General features: G+C 40.3%; 1 protein-coding gene across 1 annotated transcript; it reads left to right on the top strand.

The window, feature by feature from the left end:
* The first annotated feature begins 11,070 nt into the window (after positions 1-11,070).
* Positions 11,071-20,966, top strand: TECTB (tectorin beta). Its single transcript, XM_010213760.2, has 10 exons — positions 11,071-11,267; positions 13,084-13,274; positions 13,703-13,845; positions 13,927-13,999; positions 16,325-16,428; positions 16,506-16,589; positions 17,191-17,353; positions 19,381-19,450; positions 20,373-20,405; positions 20,914-20,966. The coding sequence occupies exons 1-10, from the start codon at positions 11,192-11,194 to the stop codon at positions 20,964-20,966; spliced, it is 990 nt and encodes a 329-aa protein (XP_010212062.2). The 5' UTR covers positions 11,071-11,191.
* Positions 20,967-23,406: the final 2,440 nt, after the last annotated feature.

Below are 23,406 nucleotides of genomic sequence, written 5' to 3'. Positions count from 1 at the left end.
TTGGCAATTATAGCTTCCAATGGTGAATCACATCAGCAATGCGATCATCAGTTTTTCAATCCTGAAAATCACTAGATTTAGACTCCCAAATAACTTCTGAAAATGTGATTTAGTCCTTTAAGTCATCTAGTTCTAGCCTTTTTAAAGATTATCTGGTGGTGCAAAGTACCACCAGAGTTAAGATTTTGGACCATATACATGAAGTTGAATAAAATAGCTATGTACATTTCAAAATTAGAGCACACTGACCAAGCAGCCATCATTACCATCACAATACAGTCAAACACATAAATAAATCAGTAGTTTCTCATCGGCATGATTGATCTCAATGGCCTTTGATATCAGTGGCTCTTTTCCCAGGCCATCTAGGACACTTTGTCCAGTGTGTTAAAACTAACAGATAACAACTATTGTAGATAAAGGCTATATACAATATTTAGATACAAATACCAGGGCATTTCCCAGCATAAAATCTGTATGGTCCGTCTAGTCAGGATGCCCCTGACTTTGCCGTGGACATACAAAAAAAAAAAAAAAAAAAAAAAAAAGAGATAAGAGGATGAGAGTAGCCACCTCTTCTCATGCAAGAAGAAAAGCAAGTGCAATCCATGCATTTGGAAAAGCTGCAGCAGGTCTTCTTGCACACTGAGCCAGGCAAAACATTTCTGAAGAAGACAGAGCAATGCAATATAAAGTTGTAGTTTCCCTCTTTCTCCTTGGTGTTTCTGTGGCACTTAAGCAGCAAAACTCATGAGCTCTACTTGACCTCCTCCATTCGTCTAGAGAAAATAGACTGAAGACTTAAGGTCAAGGCAAGCTATAGCAGCATAGTAACATGGCTGTATAAGAACCTTTTTGCCTTTTCTTTGCATAGTAATGATTTAAATACCTGATAAACAGCAAAACCACAGATGAATAACCTGAGTTTACAGAGACCACCTGGTGCCAAGGAACCATCTATGATTTACAATGCAACACAAGCTACTCTCTCCCTGACCACACAGTCTTTCCTAGGTGATAATATACTTAAAAGGAGTAGTGCAGAGGTGGCAAAATAAATAGGAAGTCACCACTGAAATGCTCTAAGTACAACATTAAGTAAAGGTTTACAGAGAGAAAATCTCATGCACAAATATAGAGCACGTTTCAGGCATATTTAAGTAGCATAGACAAAGTCAAGAAGAAAGAATTGAAGACCACCATACGAGCATCACTGTTCGAGCTGAATGAAAGTAGTAACTGAACAGAAGGATGGTGGGAGAGGAAACATTCAAAAAGGTGTGAAGATGAGAAACTAAATCATACTCCCAGAAGGTTGTACTATGTAGTAACAGCTGCAGAAGAATATGGTTTTAGCAGCCTATTGGATGAACTGTAAGAGTTGCAAATATAGGAGGAAAAGCAAGGGTAGCAAGTGGGAAAAATGAGCCGGTAAAGGCATAGGGATTAATAATCATGATAGGAAGGGAGACTGAAAAGGTCGAAAGTCACTCTACAGCTGGAAATTTCAATTGAGTTTGTTCCTGACTAGAGTATGTGCTATTGAAGAAATCATAGAAACATCGAATTGTTGTGGTTGGGAAAGACCTTCAAGATCATCAAGTCCAACCATAAACCTATTACCACCATGCCCGTTAAATCATGTCCCTAAGTGACTCATCTACACGTTTCTTGAATGCTGCCAGGGACAGTGACTCCACCACTTCCCTGGCCAGCCTGTTCCAATACTTCACCACTCCTTCTATGTAGATTATTTTTTCTAATATCCAACCTGAACGTCCCTTGGTGCAACTTGGGGCCATTTCCTCAATGGAGGAACAGAACATGCAGCATTTGCATTCCTAGAGAGGAATATCTTCCCAAATTACTTGTTACTACCCACAAGATTAAAATTTGGATCAGAAGTTGAATAGGTCTGGATGACTGAAATTTCATCACTCAGATCTTCTATTCCTGATCCAGGTAGGCTTTATCTACTCTCTTTTATATTACCAGATCATAAATGATCTACAGATATTAGTCAGTTAACATATTATTACCAAAAATTTAAGAAAGATTTGCCTTCATATTGATGAACAACAACATTGTTTACATTGAGATGGCAAGACTTCATTAGAGATAATGAAAATAATGAGAAAGGGCCAACCATTACAGATAATGAAAATAATCAGAATGGGCCAATGAAAGGTTCAAGGGATGAGGCAGCATTCAAAAAAGGGTGCGATGTCTTCATCAGAATTCATGACTCACTGAATCACTTTGCCTATATCACATATTGCTTGTTCATAGTACACCACTAACACCATCTCCTGGCCAGCTGGGGTCTGGAGTCAAGTCTTCTTTTGCAAACTCTTTGTTCCACACCACCAAAAAGCAAATACAGGAAACATTACCTTTGCCTTATCCCATACTCATTCACCTCTAAGTACACTACACCAAAATAACACAAAAACCCCCACAGATTTAGGGTGTAGATGTTTTGATTACAGGTATTTTTCAAAATGGTTTCTAGGAAGAAGTCTCAGAAATTTGAATTCAGTTTACAATTTTAGAACTGACCATTCACTTGTGCCTGATTTTCTGGCAGAATTGAGAAAACTAAAATGGAAACTAAGGAAAAGCCTGTGAAAAATCAAACCTTCTTCCAATGTTTCATCATTTTAAACCAACTACTACGGACTTCACCACCTATTGCTACCAAATATTCAGTATTCATTCTTACAATATTCTTCTTATTTGCTTTTAAGATCTCAAGATATACAGAGATGCAAAGAATATCTGTCCTGTTTTGTGTGTTATTGGTATAGATGAACAGTGAACAGAACAAGGACGTCTGTCCAAACAACACTACTTGAATTTATTCAGCAGTTCCCAAGCATTTTAAACAAGGCTTTGACATCTTCTTGATCTTGCACAATGTTACTTATCAGTAGGTCTACAATACAACTTCTTAAGGAAAGTCACTTTGGAAAGTTAAGTCAGGAGTATCATATCTCAATGGCCACAGACGATTTCATTTCAAAATCCTTTAAAACTCAATTAACAACTCAAGAAAGATAACTTCTTAGCTTTGGCTTTAAAAATCATATGTCCAGAGAAATTAACAGAATCAGGCAATTAGTCTTTCCACTTCAATTTACTTCAGGCACAGAGAGCCAAATTCTGATTTTAGCTACTGACAGAATAAACAGCAGAGCCTCTCTGGACTATTAACAGCATAACCAATTTAGAGAATCTTCAGCACAGTCTGCTCTAGAGATTCAGCACTTTGAGCTATAGGAGGTATCTCAGAGCAACGTTATGAATCCCTTGGAAGTTAATCAGATTAATTGCACTCCTGAGAGATTTTCTTGGAAGAAGAGAATTGAACTGCAGTGTCATGCCTTCTGTAATAGTTTATAGGTAATATTTCATGAACACCTCTGGGGTATTATAAGTGCAAATATTTTGCAAGTGACAACGATGTTCATTGCTGTGTTCACACAGCTTATATTGAAATGCTCTCTTTCTGCAGAATGCATACTTCAATTACAGTATTCATTCTTTGAGCTACAATAGAATACACAAATGCTCATTTTAAAAGATAGCAATTAAAACACTCACATTAATCATGCAAAAAGGTTAAGTAGGTTTTGAGTGAATCAGTGCAACACCAGCTACAGTCCAGCAGGAGAGAGCAGAAGAATTTTGTCAAAATTGCTGAGGAATTGCACATGGGCAACACAGTCCATCTTCTGCATTTGATACTTGAAGGTTTCTATAAGAAATTCTAAGTTGAGGTAGCCAATTAAAAAACTTTTTTTTTTCTTTTTGATCTGTGACTTGTGTCTTGAGGCAACAATCATACAAACACCTGACTGAGTCCTTGAGTGAGTCCACCTCATTGAGTCTAGTCTCTAGAGAGATAGGCCCTATTCCTCAGTTTCATTCCCACTGCATGAGGACAACAGCATCTCTCTTCTACTATGAAGCATGACGAATGGAAGAAACCATCTTGGTGCATATTACTACTGTGTTGTCAACAGCTTGAAGAAAACTATATTCCTTAATTGGTTTGAAATTCAGTCTGTAACCATGGGAAGTCTCAGAAAGGGAACATTAGATGCTCAAAGTATTAAAGGTATGTCTTGGCAAACTGGAAAGTAGGCATCATTTTGTCTATGGCATCAGAGAAGTGAAAAACACTGAGACCCTCAACTGTAAGCAAATGAGTCATTAAGCCTCAATCATCAATAATCATTGACAGTCATCAATAAACCTTCATAAGCCCAGTGTGAATAGTAAACCAAAAGGAAGGAGAATTTAATACTGCACTTTTGCTGGTAAAATAGCCTCTAAAACAACTATGAGGATAAATAGGAGTCCTCTTCATTACAGAAAGTATGTTTTGACTTTGTCCCCAGCAGCTTCATAGACGGCTTTTCTTATTCACAGGATAGAACCAGCCAGAACTTGCTTGGATAGGTCCTCCTTCAAGCTGATTGCTGTTTAAATGGCACAGGGAAAATAAAAGCAGTATGGCCCACTCAAGAGCCCTACACTGGGCTTTGCCTGTCTGTGGCTTAATTCCAATATCTGCAAAATAGATAATGATACTACGATCATGATAAACATTAGTATGATCGCTTTACAAGCACAGCACAAGCCACTTAATACAGTTAATTTTGATACATGACTTAATGATGCAGGTCTCTAAGCCAGATAACAATTGCTTTTAACCAACAGATCCCTTCACAGTAAGTGACACTGTCTCTAATCATGACACGATCAACCTGCTGAAAAAAATCACAACCTTTTAAAAACTGGGACAACACCAGGCTAATGGATCCTGTGTGCTAAGAAAAGTAGGTCTAAGAATTAACTAGTGAGTTTATATAGCTTGGGAAAACAAAAGTGTAATTCTAATCAGGAAGAAATTGTCTTTAAGATTTTTTAATGTTTCTCAGCACAGCAGTCTCACTTTGTTAGACTCTGTAACAAACTGTGAAGACTGGGTGAGCAGCATTATGATCAATACATTGCAACCAGGAATCAAGTAGAAAATCTGATAGCGACTGTAGACTCTCTTAAAGTTTCAGTGACATGCCCTAGTCCCAGTTGAGATTATATTGCTGCTGCCTTCCCAGCTCTAGTGGGATAGTGTCCAGAAAAAAAAAAAAAAAAAACACGAGCATTGCTTGAGCAGAAAGAGCAATGGTTATGGTATCAGAGTTAGCTGCCAACCTGAGAAAAACAACCCAATTAATGACACAAAGGGTCCTTTTTTGCCTTCTTGCTCACCTTCCACTAAAACACCTTGCCCAGCTTCTCCACTGCCAAGAGATCAAGACTTGTTGCTGAGATAACAAGAACTAAAAGGCCTACAAGGTGTTATACAGCACAGCATTGACGTTGAGATCCAAAAAAGCACTTAGGCATCTCAAAAGCAATTTAGACCAAATTCAGGTGGCTAAATTCCAGAATGCGACTCCCCCACCAACATCATTCGCTCTCAAAACACTTAATCCATGTATTCTTAACAGAAAATATCTATACTTCAGCTTTGACACAGACCAAATGGCACAGAGGCATTGATTGCACCGGGATCCAGCAGCCCTAGCCACTCTCTTTTTAGAGCATATCTGGAAGAGACAGCTCTGGTGTGAGCTCTTGTCCAGGCTTATGGGACATCCAGGGACAATTCTCCTAGTCTGTAGAGTTCAAAGTTATCCTCTCCCAAAAGTACTGCATCTTCCAGCTATATGCTACCCTTAGATATTCTACCTTTATGAACCTTGTGAGGGCACTGTGACAAGGGGAGAACATTCAGGCACATGTAAGGCAGATTTTGAAGGGATGCTTAAACAACTTTCAAGGCAAACAAAAAAGCAAATGTCAAGGCAATCCAAGAATGCTCAAGGTAAATGGACTATTTCCATCCATTTATGCAATCCTGTACCATGTGCTATAGGTGATCCTGTGTGTGCAGGGGGATTGGACTAGATGATCTCCAGAGGTCCTTTCCAACCTTAACAATTCTATGATTCTATGAAGAATGCTAAGACAACCAAAGAAGTATTCCTAGGACTCAGTTCTGCTGCCCACACACTGACATTTAGAGTTGTTTGAGATGCCCTTGAACATCATGCCTGGCCTCCAGATCCCACTCCAAAAGCACGAGCCTCCTACAGCTCCTGTGTCACATCTGTGGGTATCTTGGCCACTCTACAGAACCTCTCAGTGTACTACATTAAAAGCTAAGCAACTACATAGGCAAATGAATCAAACACCTGGCAAGTTTAAGCATCTCCAAAATGAGACAGCAGTGCAAGAATGACTAAGGTCTCATGTGACCAGCATAAGTCATCAGTTGCGCTCTCATATGGCCCATCCCTTGACAGGCCTGTTTTGTTTCTCATGCTTTTATTAAAGAAAGCCCTAACCTCTTATCCTGTGTAACTAGCTAACTCTAAGACAGTCCATAAAGAAATATGACAAACAAGCACTTACCTGCACAGAGGCTTCAGGGAAGCTCAGCTGGAAACTAATTCCTTGTTCCTACAGTGGCAAATTCCAGGCAAAAATTCATTGCTCCAAAGAATATTACTTTGAATACACTGAAAAAGTTAAACAAGACAAGAACAGCCGTTGAGATGACCACAAAACATGATTATTTACTTCAGCCTCGATTCTACACTCTGTGTGATTTGCTGTTGTAGTTGATTGAGACAAGACATTCTGCCTTGGACTGCAGAACGCTTCTCCAGCTGTGCTCACCCGCACCCCAGGCAGTGCATGTAGAAACAGCAGTAGAGCAGTACTGCTGTGCCAAGCATACGGCTTAAGGTGATGGCTAAAAATTGTGATTCATCCTTAATAGTTACACAGACAGCAGATGCATAAAAAATTTATATAGCAAAAGACTGTCTCCTCTGGTAGTCATAACCTCCATCTGATTTTTCTAGAGTACCTTCTCTCCCATAAACATAATTTCCTCTAATTTTCCTTGCTCTGATTTGATTTTATAGAGTTATTGAAAAATGCAAGCTATCTGAGTATTTATGGGTGCTGAGTGCCTGTGAGCCCTAGGTGCTCTATTATGAACCTGCATAGTTCTACTGTCCACTTGTGAGGCTGAAACAACATCATGTGCTTACAAGACTGACTAACAACCTGGTATGAATAACTAATTATTTGAAAGGTATTTACTCTGTAAAATGCAAAACAATGCTGAAATTCACAAGCTATTTATGACTTGAGGCAACAAATCTACATAGGATAGATTCCTACATAGGTAGGGCACAACTCTCTATGGACTGAGAATCCAGAACAACTCTGGCCATACCAACATCGTGCTGTGTTTTCACAACAGGACGTATTAACTAAGATTCAGTACAATACAAATGCAGTTTTTATACTTTGAGACCTAGCCTGGTTGTCTTTGCATCTGTGGGGTAGATATACTCTTTTTTTCTCCCCTTAGACAAAGCTCTTAAGTATGCCAAGTTTTGGCACATATTTGGAAACAGCACCAATGCACTGTGTTCTCTAAGCAAGTGCCACCAGACCTCACTCTTCCTAGAACCCATGAGGCTTTTCCATTGATTACTCTTATCCCATAAGATCCTTTCATTTAGCTACGAGAGCTCTTCAGGTTTATTGTCTTATGTAAGTCAATGAAAAATGGATGTCACAGTATCGCTTGCATATTCAAACAGCAGAACCTCATTCCCTTCAGGTACAAACCAGACAGTAGATATTCACAAAGCTTTCAGTCATGGTGAGAGGAACAAAACTGAAGAGACAAGCTGCCCTTTTAGGTTAAATTCACAATAAGGCCTTCATTTACTCTTTGTTAAAATCTTTACAGATACTTAGATTGATGAAATTATTCAACGGGGTTGAAAAGACTCAGGAAAATGCTACAAAACTGAATGGTGTCCTTTGCAATTAAATGACTTTCCTTTTTTTGTATATGCAATTACTGAGAAACCTAAGCCTTCCCAAGCCTTCACCTTTGATCAGTGCAGGTATCAATTACTGTTTAGCTTAAGTACATTTTGCACTTGTTTCAAATGCAAATACAAACATCTACAGCCCATTCGCACTTTCACCAAATTTGTTTCATGAACTTCATTCTGCTTTGTACCTTTCACCTAAAAGGGATATCATGTACACGAAGACTACTTTTCTGTGAGCAGATATGAGAGATTTATTTTCTTTCAAAAACGATGGGGCTAGATCCATCCTGGAGTAAGTGCACTAAAACCCATCGGATTAGACCAACAACAATTTCATTTCATTATCCTCAGAACAAAGCTAATTATACCTTTCAAATGCTTTTCTTAACATCAGAACGAAGTTGAAAATTTGCATGCTTTTTAGCAAGATAATTACATTATGTCCATTAGTGGGATAACCTTGGATTAGATTTTACCAAATACCTTATGCTCCAAATCAGTCCATGGGTAGGCCTGAGAGACCTAAGCTCAACCCAGAGCTGAATCCGATCCTTTGAGCTTGAAAAATTGATTTGATCAAAGTTACAAGGACTGTGTTCATGGGCTGTACAGACTTGACAACAGGGCAAGTCACAATATCTCAGCAGTCTCAGGTTTCTAGTCCCAGACTAAGTGTAGAGACACATGTACACACACACACAAAGATAAAAATAAATGAATCTTTACAAAGTGTACATTCAGTCAGAGTTGGGATCTGGAAATCAAATCTGGGCTTCATAGTGCCTGGAGAAGAATTTGGGGTGAGGCTATAAAACAGACATATGGAATTAAATCTTTATTTTAGGATTTCAGTTCTTAAATAATCTAGTGTGATCTAAAAAGGGATTATTATAAGCTCTGTTTCCTGTTCTGTGAATTACTCCTTAATTCAACTAAAATAACAACCAGCCCTATCTCTGTGCACACGTTCAAATAATCTCATTTAAGTCGGTATGCCACGGCTTGCAGGACCTGGCTCACAAGAAGTGAGGGAGCAGCCTGTTTAGCACCGTGTGATCTGTGTCTCCAAATCACGTCACGGGACAAATCAATGACACACATTCCGTGGGTGTAATGGCAACACCTCTTCAAGGCCAATAGAGCAATGGAGCAGGTCCCAGAGCATCCTCACCCCTCCTGACTAGCATCCCTTACAATGGGCGGTGTAGTCACGGCTGGGAGCAGCCAACACCATATGGCTTTAAGCACAACACATGTAGTCTCCATCACCATATGGCACAACATATGTAGTCTGCATTTAGAGCAGCAAAGTGAGTAAGAACACCTCTTGGAGTGTCATAAATCTCACCACTCCTTTCCCTTTTCCTTACAGGAGAGCTGCAACCTAATTATCCAGGTGAAGGTCAGGACCGCTATGTTGTTCTGCCCCACTCCCTCTCCCTCAAAACCTCCAACACCAATGACAAGAGGAACTGCTTATTGCATGATATCTATATTCCCCAAGGCTACCCATGAGAAGGTAGACCCCTAGACCCCTATCAAACTCCTGCCACAGATGAGGCAGGATGAGGCTCTAATCATTAGCTGGACAGAAGGAGGCACCAAAATCAGCTCTGATGAACAGCACCGGGTCCCACAGGGCAGGCCAGTAAATGGATATGCATGTGCCCAACCAAGTACGTTTGACTATTTATGACTATTGTAAAGCAAACTTACAACTGACGGTCATGTGAAGATCAAACTCTTCCAAGTTTTCTCTAGGAGAAATTTTATAAATTCGGTAGTGTGATATTTAATGGATATTATATAGTCTTATACACACACACAGCATTACATATTATATGGCATAATCGCATAGCGTAATTTTTAGACTTATGGAAAACCCCAGCTTCATACAATATTTCAGATTACATTTCTGTGAGATTATATTAAAATGACCAACAATAAAAAAAGTAAATAAAGTAACCCAAAAGTTGGTATATGATATGGTGAAAATATTTCTGTCTATTTATTGCATGGAACAAAAGGGTGAGACTGTCAATAAAACATCCAAACCAGATATCTAATTTCCATAAATTGTCACTGTGAACTGAGCACATAATTCTCTCATGTACATTTAAGAGAGATACTATAAGAATTCAACCATTTTTACTGCTTATCTGTTTATAATTTAATTGAATTCTGGAAGGCACCTGCTGTTCTGCCTCATATAAATTTTCCTTTCCAAACTAACTTGTAAAACAAAATAAAAGTACCAGTTATTCACCTTCAGCAGATTAATACTTAGTTATTTTCAAGGCCACCAAAAACACCAGCGGGAACCAAAAAAAAAAAAAAAAAAAAAAAAAAAATCAAATGGCAGCCAAACAATCATCAAGAGCAAAGGAACTGTTTTTTTCTATGTCTCTTTTTTATTCCTCCCACACTGGACAATACTGGTGGGTTGAGACTGAACCAGAGATGGGCTCCTTTTACAAGATCGCTTATATAAAGTGAAGATAAAACCAGCTGGGTTCATTTGAAAGAAGGACATCTTGGGAAGAGCCAATACGCAGCTACAGGAATAAGAGCGGAATGAAAATCTGAAATACTCATCGCGTTCCTATCCTGTAGGTATTTTATTGAACTTCTGATAGAATGCATAGGACTATAATAAGAAGGAACTGTCACTGATATTTACTGTTTAAGGTTTTTTGTGTGTGTGTGTATATACATACACACACACATATATTTTAAATCAAGACTGAGTGAAAACACTGTAATTGCTTTTTTTTTGTTGGAAATACTCAATTGAGACTATTTTGTCTTTAGCTGGGCACAAGAAATGTTACATATATAATTGTACCTCTGATTATCTTAATGATGTATACCTGAGGGCAAACACTGAAGAGTGATTTTTAAGGAAAACCAGAAATAATCTAGCCCCAGCCCTGCAGGCTGTTCTTTGTTGGAACATGTTTCTACCCAAGGGAAACAGCTTGTAGGCTTGAGGCCTAAAATGTAAATTACTGTTTAGTAAAATTGTCACAGTAGTGACAACAGGGGATAGTAGTGGTCTTTATAAACATATGTCCTTTAAATAGAATTTGTTTGGATGAAAGAGCATCATTAATGTTATTTGTTTCTCTCTGCAAGGATAACATGTTAAACAGTAGTTATAGTTCTAGGTTTGCAGTGAATAGATTTGTTTTTTTCCAATTTTGAAGACAAATTCAGCTTTTATTTCTTGCGTCTTCAGACTGCTGCAAGAAATGGTGACTCTTCCAATTTATGTGCTGGTCATCTTGTCTCAAGCTCTTGCAGGGCCTTGCAATCCAAATAAAGCAGGTAAAATAATATTAGTCTCTTATGATCTTCTAACTAAGCTGCCCAAGGATTTGTGTCTTTTTAAGAGTAGAAAGAATTTTCTTCAGAGATAAACAGGAGATTCTGGAAAGCCAATCCTTGTATATATTATATTGATCTGTTTTCAACTAGCACAGAAAAGCAAACATCACTAAGGTCATTGCCATACAGAAAATTAGGCATATGCTTAACTTTGTGTTATATTCATAGTGCATAGTTCTGGATGCTGCCTGTGCTTAAGATGGAAAAGAAAATAGCACTAATTAGACGATAGACTAATCAACAACAGCAAAGGCTAGATGGTGCACATCTCTGTCGCCCAAGCTGGGCTTTAGAACCACTGACTGCATTCAGATGACTAGCATTGAACAAATGTGCTGCCCTAAACTCCTGAACCATGTCACTTAAAAAAAAAAAAAAAATCACTTAGGTTAGAGCTCTAATTGCACGCAGATGTCTGAAAAGAATTCAAATGATCTGGTGCCAGACAGACCTGTAATTTAGCACACAATAAAATTAGGAAACAAGCTCTAGTAATGAGTTGAAATGCTTTTCAATACGGAGCACATATTTTGTACGTGTATGGGAGGTGTGTATAAAATAGGCTGGCAAATGTTACCGACAGGAATTTCGGGGTATTAAGTATTTGGCTCTCCGGCCGTTTATGCTGGTCACCTTCACTTGCACAAGCAGTTTCCCCGAACTCAGCAGAGGTGTAAGGTCAGTGGGAGAGCCAATCTGATGATCATCACAAGCCAAATCAGCCCATGTGAGGAAGGCTTGTTGATCAGAAAGGAGTGAATCATTAAGGTCCCTACTTGTCTTTCCCTAAGTTTTCCCTAACCTTCAGCAAACACGAAAAGACTGCAAAATCAGGCTTATATCATAAAAATGAGTGCTGGGGTTATTTAAATAAATAATTAAATGATTTGGGGCACGGTATCTTTCTTTTGACTGTAGCAATAGGTACTTTTTGAGTAAACTTTCTCAATTTTCAACTCACTAATAATTAGTCTATTTTGCCCTTTAAATTCTTATCAGACAATAAAATTCACACTAACTGGCTCTCTTTGAAAAAGGTCCAAATTCCTCTGGTATCACAAAGCAAGCAGCCTGTAAGTTACTATGTTCAGTATTCGTGGCTGTATTAACCATAGCCGTGTTTGGAAACACATTGTATTGTTATTAATTATCCCACTATTAAAAGGGCTCAAACTTTTAATTTCATTTTATTTTCTGACCTTAACTTTCAATTTGAAAATTTTAATATTTCTGTTTGTTTTAGCATTTGAATACTCATGCAAGCAAGGGAAGGCAAGAATATATATATTGTATATTGTAATATAATATATATTGTAGCCCAGATCTAACACTGCTACAAATGGATACAGACCAACTGAGTCAGTGGTATTACATCACCAGAATTTAGCTCTGCAACATAATCTAATATGTCATGTTTCAGTACAGCAATATTTCACTTTACATGCTGTGAAATATTTCACAATATTTCGGCAGTTTCTTTGTTCTTTGAACAGCTACTCCAAAAAGATTAAAAATTTGCATGAAGCCTTGGTTAACAAAGGGTAAAACTCCCCTAGAGAGGGAATTTAACAACCCAAAGGTCAGCTCTGTGTAGCACATGACAACCCGGATTCTCCATTTACATTAGGGTGGACCTCTCAGCACATACTCCTGCCCACAGAAACTTAATTCCATTAGAAAGTTGGTGTGCAGACCAGCGTCTTTGGAAGGAAAATGTCACATGAATATCTTTGTAGTTGTTTTATTTTCCTTTCAGATGTAATCTTGGTATATTGCTACCCTAAAACCATCATTGCAAGAATTCCAGAGTGCCCTTATGGATGGGAGGTTAATCAGCTGGCCCTTGGAGGCATTTGCTACAATGGCATCCATGATTCAGGATATTACCAATTCACAATTCCAGACCTTTCTCCTAAAAACAAGTCATACTGTGGGACGCAGTCAGAGGTAAGATTATCATAGTCAGCACTTCAGAAATGTTGTAGAAACACCATAGCCTGAGCTGGACTCACGAATCAAGCAAACTTGCCAAAGGAGCCCCATTTGCTTCAGTAAGAACTGCTGAAAAGTAGAAGCAAACACCAGTATCAGGGCTCATTTGTATTTGAGGAGGAATTAAATAGTCTTACTGTGCACTGACAGACAAAATACTGGCTTAGTGATGTTAGCTCTGATTATTGGTCCTCCATTTCAACATATCTGTATTACACAGAACATACTTGTACAGTAGGCAGCAAAAGGGTATAGAGAGCTATGAAACCAGGTTTTCTCAGGGATGGTATTTTGTCACTGCATTGGGGCTTCATGTCTAAGTGCCACGTTGCTTCTGATGCCTCAGATGCTCACAGCACACATTTCTGTCTCACCACCTACAGTTTAAGAATCCCATCTATCACTTCTATAACTCCATTGTGTCCAACGACACCTCCATCATCGTGAAGAGCCAGCCTGTGAATTACTCCTTTGCCTGCACATATAACGCAAACTACTTGGTGAACCAGGCTGCCTTTGACCAAAGGTAAGTCCTGTTCTTGGATTGAGCCCCATCTCATTTTCAACACCATGTTTCATTCGTGCAGAAACTTTCTTATGTTCTTAGGGTGGCCACTGTCCATGTGAAGAATGGGAGCTCTGGTTCATTTGAAAGTCAGTTATCCCTCAACTTCTACTCTGTAAGTGCCATTCATCATTCCCCCTTCACCTTCTGTTGACTTCCTGGCCATCAGGAAAACCTAGACTAGGAGCTGGAAGAAAGAGCTGATGATTTTCTATGCCATGGAGAACATTAGGATCCTGCTGCAGATAATCATAACAAGAATCACGAGGGTTCTTGTTTCTATCGATTAGCAGAGAAGCAGTTACACCAAACAGAGCAGACATACCAGTTCTTTAAAATACCTCCAAATGAGGCACACTGCTGAGCAGCACATATCTACATGCTGACAGTTATTTGAGGAAAAAGTAAAACCTTGTTTGTAGTCCAACTCAAAGAGAAGCACGCATCTTCAGGCACAATTGCTACATTATCTCACTAAATATAGAAATCTCCATGCATTTGCTGGTAGATATTTCATTTTCCCTGGAGATCTTTAGGTGATGCTGGAATTTTGTTTCTGACATTTATCCCTGAATTTTTTTTTGAAACATCAGCATCCTTCCCACAACTTCTTTACTCTGCTGGAGCAGAAATCATCTGATCCTTAAGCTTCCCCCCGCCCCCTGCCAAAAGCACAGCTAAAAGTACCAAAGACCATCTCTATTATACCACAACTAGAAGAAAGCACAACTTGTAACATATTCCTTAAAGGCCAGGTAGGGAATATTTAGCACAGGGAGGGTATGCCCTTCTTGGATTTAGAATATCAGTTGATTACTGAATGCTTTGGCAGCCTTTGGTGCTTCCAGGAGCTCATTATTTCTGACATAAGGTACACAGCCTTTATATAGGAAAGAAAGGTCTCATGAAGAACTACACTGCTGCCGTCGATTCTTGACTGAATGACTGCAAAAACAAATGATGGACATTGAGCCGTGGAGCTCTGGCATTCTTTTTTGGACAAATGACTCTCTTCTCCAGTGGTGCTGGGGGCTCCTGAGAATGAAGGCACAAGGAGATAAACTGCATATAATACACAACCACTGACCACTCCTTTATCTCACTCATGCCTTCATAAGTGAGAAAATGTTAGTTTTGATTAAACTTTCTTTTTTTTTTTCCTGACCAAATGGAGACAAAGCATTATTTTTGCCTTGCCATTCACCCCCATTGCTGCCTGATTGAGCCCCCTGGCAGCCACCATGCCAGGTGCTCAGAGTGCCCATTTCTCCATCTAGAACCAGCATCTGGGCTGCACTGCACCCCAGGGGACACTCCAGTTTTGCCTGTCCTTTAGTCTGCGAGACCAATAACAGCAAAGGACTGTGATGTAGCATTGAGGATGGAGACTGAGTGGAAATCAGACCTTCAATTCTGAAGCTTGTTAGAAAGAAAAGAAAGATAGTACTGTAAAACAACCTAGACTGATGGCGCTTGGCAAAAGCAGCGATACACCAGATTCAGCTCATTTTAGCAAAAGGATTGATAAGAGTCTTGCAACAGTACTTCTGTGACAATTCCTGTGCCAGCATCTCAAATTGCAGGTTGAGTTATGCCCTGTTTTCTTCAAACATGATAGCCATCTCAGGATCAACTAATGCAGTGCTTCCCAGGCCTTTCAGGATGGCCAAGGAAGGTGCAGGGCAGCACGAACACTCTCCCCTCTGTGAGAGGGAGCGAGGCTGGAAAGCAGGACTTGCCCTGTCCAGCAGGTGCCAACGTGCTGTCTGGAGCTGTGGAGTTCACCTCAGCACTTCTCTTTGTTGGAGAAATCGTTGCTTAAATCAGTACATTCCTCAGGGCACTGATAACCACGGATCAGGAACCTAAACACAGTCTTAAGGCTTAAATTCAGTGCATGCAACCTATCGGGGGTTGCAATGGGAATAGCATAGCATCTCACAGACACCACTCCATGTGGAAAAACATAAGAAAAATAGCGCTTAGATAACTGAGCAAACACTGCAGGGAAAGATAGTCTAAGAGCTCTGGAGGGATCTGGAACTATGCTTAGCCCTAACCTGCAGTATAGATTTAACCAAGACAAATGCTATGAGTAAACATATTACATGTTAAATAGGACTGCTGCTATTTTTGTTCAGATCTTATGCAATAAAAAGGAGCATACCGGAGGCAGTAGCAAGCTCACTTACTGCTCACATGCTATATACCCCAGCACCAACATCTGTCATTTATTACCATTTTAAGCTAAGCATTAACAAAAATATTTTCAAAAACCACACTGAACTTACAACTGCCCTCCTATCAAGCACCTATTTTGGAGCTTGCAGGTAATAAAGACTTGGACTTTTGGCCTACACTTCTCCAAAGCTATCTGAAGTTGCCACATGCCTTTGCTTTTCATGTTGTTAGTAATGCTCAATGCCTTTCTCTTTCAAAGAATGCCAAGTTTTCAATTGTAAAAGAAGCCCCTTTCATCGTTGAAACATCAGAAATTGGTTCTGACATATTTGCTGGAGTGGAAGCTAAGGGCTTAAGTGACAGGTAAGCAAATGAGGGGGTAATAATTAGCAAGTAGTCAACCAGGACATTGCTTGATGATCTGGAGTTTGTCTCCTCAGGTTCAAAGTCGTTCTCAACAACTGCTGGGCAACCCCCTCCTCGGAGTATTTCTACCAGATCCAGTGGCCACTGATCACCAAGGGGTAGGTGCTGATGGGAGCGAGGGCAGCACCCCCAGTACAGCACAGTCCCGGGGTCCTCGTGCTGATATTGTGCAGCAGAGTTATCCCAAGGCTCCTCAGCAAACACGGCTGAACATGGGTGAGAGGGCCACACCACTGGTGTTCATGCCAGCTGGAGGAGGACACACGTGGTAACTGGTGCTATGGGGAGCACTGGCCCCACCACCTCTGCCTTTTCCTTCTGCCCTGACAGCAGGACCCAGACAGGCTTGTCAGACTGCAGGAACAGGCCACACTGTTCAGTTGAGTTGTCTGCCATCCTGCGTTAGTGCCTGCTTTGCCTCGGTGCACATCAGGCCCTGTGCTAGGGGGTATCAGCATCTGCAGTCACAGAACAGGAGGAAGGCGGCAAGGGTGCATTTTGGAGACAACACTTTGAATTCTGGTGTTCTGGTTTGAAAGTAGGTAACACCCTGCAAATTGACCATAGGCTTCGAGAGTGCTCTAAGGCTCTGCTAACCTTTTAATGATTGTGAAAGCAGCCAAATGCCACCAGCAGGTTGTGACCTGCAGTCACAGCCGTTCTCCAGGATGCGTGCTGCTACACTGCTTCCCCATACAGGTGTGCCACGGACAACTCCATCCTCGTGCACGAGAACGGGAAAACCAGTCGGGCCACGTTCCAGTTCAACGCCTTCCGCTTCCGTAACATCCCCAAGCTGTCCAAGGTCTGGCTGCACTGCGAGACCCACGTGTGCGACAGCGAGAAGTTCTCCTGCCCTGTGGTAAGGCTGAAATGCAGGCACTAGATGCAGCGAGGGGATGTGGAGAACCTTCCTCGGGTTCTAACCAAGTGCAAGGGCTTTCACTAGAGGGAGCCAGCACCGAGCAGCAGTGCCAGCGGCCACCCCTGCACCCTGATCCCTGTCACGCCATGGGCACTAACCTTGAGTAATGTGTTTAAACACATTGAGAAACACTGTAGCCACTTAAAAATCTTTTTTTTTTTTTTTTTTTGGTCAATATTCCCGACTAGACTCCTATTTACCAAAGAGGTTACACTTTTAAAAAATGAGAAAATAGAACAAGTAGAGATGTTACCATTTTATCCAATATTCCAGGGGTAAGAGCACCCTGGGGGCAGTGGGAGAACCTGGTTCAAGACACTTCTCTACTTGAATGAAACCTACCCATCCCTCCGTCCCTCTCCCCTATACAATTACTTCATGATAAATTACTGATCTGGGGGCTCTTCTGTATAAAAGAAATAGTTTCCACTGCAGTAGGAACTGAGATCAAGGAACAGCTTAATATGACCTTAGGTGGGAATGAGAGGGCAAGTGCTATACAGTGTGTTATTTAACATGGGGAACTGCTACCAAGAAGAATTTCTTTAAAGATTCCTTTTTCTCTCCTTCAGTAAATCAGAGAGTCACTATTCCTTCCCTTCCTCAGCCAATGAACATGCCATGGCTGTAAAGTGGATTTTATTTAACATACAATGAAAGCTCAAAGTATTGCCTTGCCTACGTGCACACACTGTCACTTTAACAATATTTCTTGCTGAAGGATAGGAAGAATCACTCTTAGTCAAACCAATTTTTCCCTCTAAACACTCTCGCAGTTCAGGAGTCAAATGAAAATAGCATTTTTTTTTTTTTTTTTGCCTATCCCTAGCATTATGCAAGGGACACTTATTTGTGCAAAGATACAATATATCAGACAAGTTTCAACCACACATACACACAAAAAAAGCAGGCTTACGTATTTCATTTAAAATTCTTTTTTCAACTATTTATTCAGAAACAGGTGACAGCTAAGAGAAACAGAAAATCATTTGAAAGCTACTAAAAAACATACAAGGAGCTGTTTTAAAGATTCTTACCTCTTTTCCAAGCCAATAGAGCCTGTGAGACTGACTCATAACCATAGTTAGGACCAAGCATGGTTACCCTTTGGCACTCCATATCTGCCCTTTTCACTGTACTTGCCAGACATCTACATCCTCCTCATAGACACAGGAGGAAATTCCCTCCTTGATGCTCAGTATAGGACAATTGCTCAATCAATGCGACATCCCTGAAGCCTTCTTCCATCCCAGAACTCCAGAGGCTGGTCTGCTGCAATTACATCCTATCCAAGCTGGGGATCTATGTGTACAAGCCATACATTACTCCTGGAAAAAGTTATCACATGCTGAGCTTGTACAAATGCCCACAGCTGGGCCTCTGGAACAGTCAGGGAATGGACAGGGACCTTTATTCTACAGAGCACCACCTCGAATACAGCCCTTGTCAGTTGAGACAGGAATCATTAGTGCTGGATGCGAGATGATAAATATGGAAGGAATTTGGCACTTCCTGTTGCTGCCTCACAGGCAACAATTGTAATTTGCAATAAATAACAACGTAAGTCTTCCTAGAGGTCATGGATTAAGCAGATGGAGCTCAGCTGCCCCCTTCCTCCACAACAGGACACTTAAGGCAGCCTGGAAAGGCAGGCCAGGAGAACCTGGGGTTAGTATCAGACACCCTCTTTGATTTCTGCAGTCTTAAAACTGAAGAAAAGCACTTACACCGACAGCCACTGTAAAAACGGTAGCACACAAAAATCCTCAGGAAGCGCACAGTGAAGTTTCTCCTTCAAAAGTAACCTATCCTGCACCAAACGATCTCCGGTAATTACAGCAATAAATATCACTAGAAAACATACAGCAAAACTGATATAGATTTTGTTTCCTTGGTTGGAAACATGAGTTGTATTAGGTATTTTTTCATAGAAAAATGTGTGGTTTTCTCTCTGATCTCCCCAGATATGTGAAAGACGAAAACAGCGCATGGAACAAACAGGAGGTGTTCTAATGGCAGAGCTCTCTGTACGCAGTAAGTGATCAGGTTTCCAGGGCTTTTGGGCAAAGAAACAAGGAGCAGTGGCTTGGAGTGCAGCAGCAAGCGTGGGAAGCAGAACGGCGCTCCCAGAGCTGCGTCCCCCTCCCTGAGGGTAGGGAGGGTCTTCTCCAGATCCAGGGCTCTGACAGGAGACACACACTCATCATTCACAAAGTGCATTAATGCAGCTGTTCAGCATTACTGGGAAATGGACAAACCTCTTGCACATCTGGTTAGCAATCTAAACTCTTGGTATGCATTTGATTGCAGCAGCAGTCCAGACAAGCTCCGATAGAGCACATGTTGGTGGGGAAGAGATTCCCACACTCAGCAACAGCAGGAAAGCTGCTCAGATGATTTATGCTATTAGCTGATACTTCAGTGTAACCCTACATCTAGTAGGTTTACTCTGCTCTTCATGCCTGGCCCTCCTGACATGCATACATTGAGTTGTCACCTGTTTTCCTCCTTTCCCTTTGACTACTGCCTCCTGGAGGCACCAGGAATTTCTCCTGCAGTTGGTTTAATACTGCAGGTCCAGCAGATCTGCTGGAACAAATCCCTTGCACAAGGTATACCTGAATCACATCTTCAGTATGGCCACTTATACTGCTTTATCAGCTACAGTCACACCAACCTACATAATTCCAAATACCTGCAATGAAGCATTATTGCAAATCAGCATTTTCCCTTTGCAACAGCAAAACTCAGTTGAATTCAGAAAATAAAAGAATTGAGGGTCCTTTTATAACTCCAGGGTCACATAGCAGAGAGTAATACCAAGTGACAAAAACATCCAGAATTTAAAAATGTGACTGGCGTTATTTATTCTGTTCTTACAAAATACAGTTGTACACTTTTCCCTATTTTAAACATGCCATCCAAGTGTTTTCTCTTTTTCTCTTATTTTATACAGGCAAAGGTTTATCCAGTTTTTACACTCCTTCAGGTAAACAGCAAAATATGACAATGAAAATATCAATCCCATATTTGCATCTTAAATGACTGTCAACTTGAAAATGCATAGCTCAGAAACCCTGATAAATTCAGTAAATTGGATCAAAATAGACTACAAAAAAAAAGTCAAACTTTATTTCTCAATATTATACACTTTTTTTCCTCCTTCCTGGCACATGTGCAACAAAACCACACCAATAATTTTCTGTATTGGGCATCATTTCTGCTCTTATTTTCCAGTCTGAGAAGGGAACATTTCTGTAAACAAGGAAAATAAACAGACATGTTTCACTGGACTAGCAGAGATGTCCTGAAAACATGTCAATTTGGGGAGGGTTTTCAAAAACTCTTTCAATGCCTATTTGTTAAAACTTGATATGCTGACAGAGCCACATTAGGGAAACACAGTTACACTGATGGGGATGGAAGGAGAACAAGAACAGAAGATGAAAGGCAGCTGACAGTGAAGTACCCACACTCACTCTGTGTTTCTCTTGCAGATATCATCTTCCACCTGCTCTTCATGATGGGATTCTGTGCTGTGTCACTATAAAACACAGTCTAGCTGCATTTCTTATCTTTTATCAAACCTCTTTGGAACTGGACTTCTTTACAAAAGATGTTTATATTACAGACAGAAGAAGAAAAAAATAAAAAATAAATAAATAAATCACACACAGAAAATCCTTGTGCACCATTTTACCAGATAATAAAATATTCCATGAGCTTTGTGTCTATAATACTGAGGAATCTGAAGGCAAATTTGCCGTTCCCTTGTCCCTGCAGGTATTTTATACCAGTGAAAACCTAGAAGTTTTGCATTCTGCTGATGCCTACTTTTCAAGTGTTGTGATGCCAGCAGTATTTTTTTTTCTATAAAGAACACCAGAATTTGCAAACTCAGTATTTCTAAAGCCGAATTTCCATATTCCATTCAGCTCACTAGGAAACATATAATGAAAAATGCAGCACTACCTCAAGAAAACAACAGGAGGTTCCATAAAATCTGGTTCTATGAAGTAGAATGCTAGCATAATTCACCTGAGACCATACAGAAATGAATTTCACTGTCAGAAAGTACAAGGTAATACTTCCATAAGAATAAATTTCCAATACCCAGGCTAAAGAAATAGTGTGTCTATTGTGATGCGTGAGGGATGCGCTGGTTATACTCAGTCTAGTCTTTAACCAAAGAAAGTGTCTCGAAAATTTTTGCAGCTACCTATCAATGTCTCTGACTTAAAACTAATTTTCACAGCTTGAGCCATGGCTGTCCAGCTATACTGCATCAGCGTACAAAGTCTAGCACTTATGACTACACCACGTGCTTAGGGAAAGTAATCGCATGCTGAATCCCAGCAAGAACATCTTTTCATCAACCTAAATGTACTCACCATTCTGGAAGCCAAATTTATAAGCAAGTCATTCTACCCTTTCCCCATGTCACCTATTTTGCTCTGTTGGATAATAATCCAAATTCCTAGCTTTGCTACTGGAGATCAAGAGCTCACTCTTAATATTCTTAGCTCTTGCCTCTACTACCCTTAGATACGTTTTTTTCATGATAAATCAATTTGAACACAAATGGAGAATGTAAAGATTTATCTATTTCTGAAACCTCATTTCCCTAGAAACATCCTCATGCAGCTTTTCATTCTCTTCTTGCTCATATTTATACCCGCCAAGGTCAGGAGGAGTCAGGAGGCCTTTCCTCACAGTGCTTTCTGAAAGGACAGCATGCTCTTCCTTTTCAGTTCAGCACCTTCATTTCCCCACAGAACTAAATGAAAACTAACCAAACATGTCAGAGGGGAGAAAAACATGCTTTTCATGGAGAAAAAGTTAAAAGGCCCTCAGAATGTACCTGACAGCCCTTTCCTGCTTCTCAGCAGTGTCGGTATTGCCAGGTAGAACATGGCATGTGCTGCAGAAGGCCCGGCACTGTTCAGATTAGGATGTCTTGCTGACTGGACAGGCTTAGTATGGGTATGGTATGGACGCAAATTAAGCACACTTGGCTTTGGGAAACAAGCTTATGAGCTTTAAATTAACTTTGGAGGCACAGTGGATGTCAGATACAACAAGGCCCAGTGGTAGCTTTGTACCTGAAGAAGCAACACTTTAGCATGGAGATACTTAAGTACCTCGTTCAAGAATAATCTCTATAGGTATTCGTGGCTGATTTAGAAGAGCAAGGCTCCTGAAAAGGTGGGATCTACAGTAGAGAGCTATAGACAGCCTCCAGAAAAATGCTACCAGCTCTGAGGTGTATTTAGCCATTACACACAACAGAGGGCACTCTCTTGACAGAATTGTCCAATTTAGGCGGGCAAGAATTTAAATCTGAGAACTGGATGAGCTACTTTGAAGCAATTGTTAGTCATAGAACTAAACAAGCACAGAGCTATTGAATGTTTTGCACATCACAGAGTATTTTGCCCAGAAATAATGATCCTGCAGATTTTTTCCCTTCTTCTTTGCCCCCTCTTTTTTTTTTTTTTTTTTGCACTTCCCTTTCACCCTCCTCCCATTAACATCCCAAGTTTCATCATTCCTTCCCTAGTAGCTCTACCCGTTCCAACTCTTATCCTTGTCAAATGAGATTAACACACTGGCTCCTTTCCCAAAGTCCCTCTTTTGCCTTTCCCTTGCAACAATTAGCACTCTCCTATCATGATTATTTTCTCCAGAAAACTCTGAACAGTTTCTTTGACAGGTTAATTCTCTTCCCAGTCTTTAAAGCCTCAATAAATAATGTATTGGAACAAACATTACATGATTACAGCAAATCTGAAGCATTCCTGTGAACTCCCAGGCTACCTCCATGCCCACTGTCAAGTGGAGCCTCTGGGCATATATATTTTGCCCATATGTGTTACAGCACTGTGCTGAATATGGATCATATACCAGTTATCTGGGAACTGCAGGATGGACAAGGCCTATTGACAACCTCAAATACTGCCTTCCTACAGCACAGAACTTTCTACAGTTCA

Source organism: Tinamus guttatus, unplaced genomic scaffold (genome assembly GCF_059628265.1).
Source record: "Tinamus guttatus ecotype Peru unplaced genomic scaffold, ASM5962826v1 Tinamus_guttatus_pri_ptg000314l, whole genome shotgun sequence".
Lineage (NCBI taxonomy): Eukaryota > Metazoa > Chordata > Aves > Tinamiformes > Tinamidae > Tinamus > Tinamus guttatus.
The sequence above is the reverse complement of the archived record's forward strand: the minus strand, read 5'-3'. Positions and strand labels throughout refer to the sequence as shown.

What these genes read in the sequence shown, in the direction of transcription:
- TECTB (XM_010213760.2), top strand. Translation starts at nt 11,192, where the DNA reads ATGGTGACTCTTCCAATTTATGTGCTGGTCATCTTGTCTCAAGCTCTT. An exon ending in TTGCAATCCAAATAAAGCAG is followed by an intron (nt 11,268 to 13,083) that starts GTAAAATAATAT and finishes TTTTCCTTTCAG; the next exon opens with ATGTAATCTTGGTATATTGC. An exon ending in GCTAAGGGCTTAAGTGACAG is followed by an intron (nt 16,429 to 16,505) that starts GTAAGCAAATGA and finishes TTGTCTCCTCAG; the next exon opens with GTTCAAAGTCGTTCTCAACA.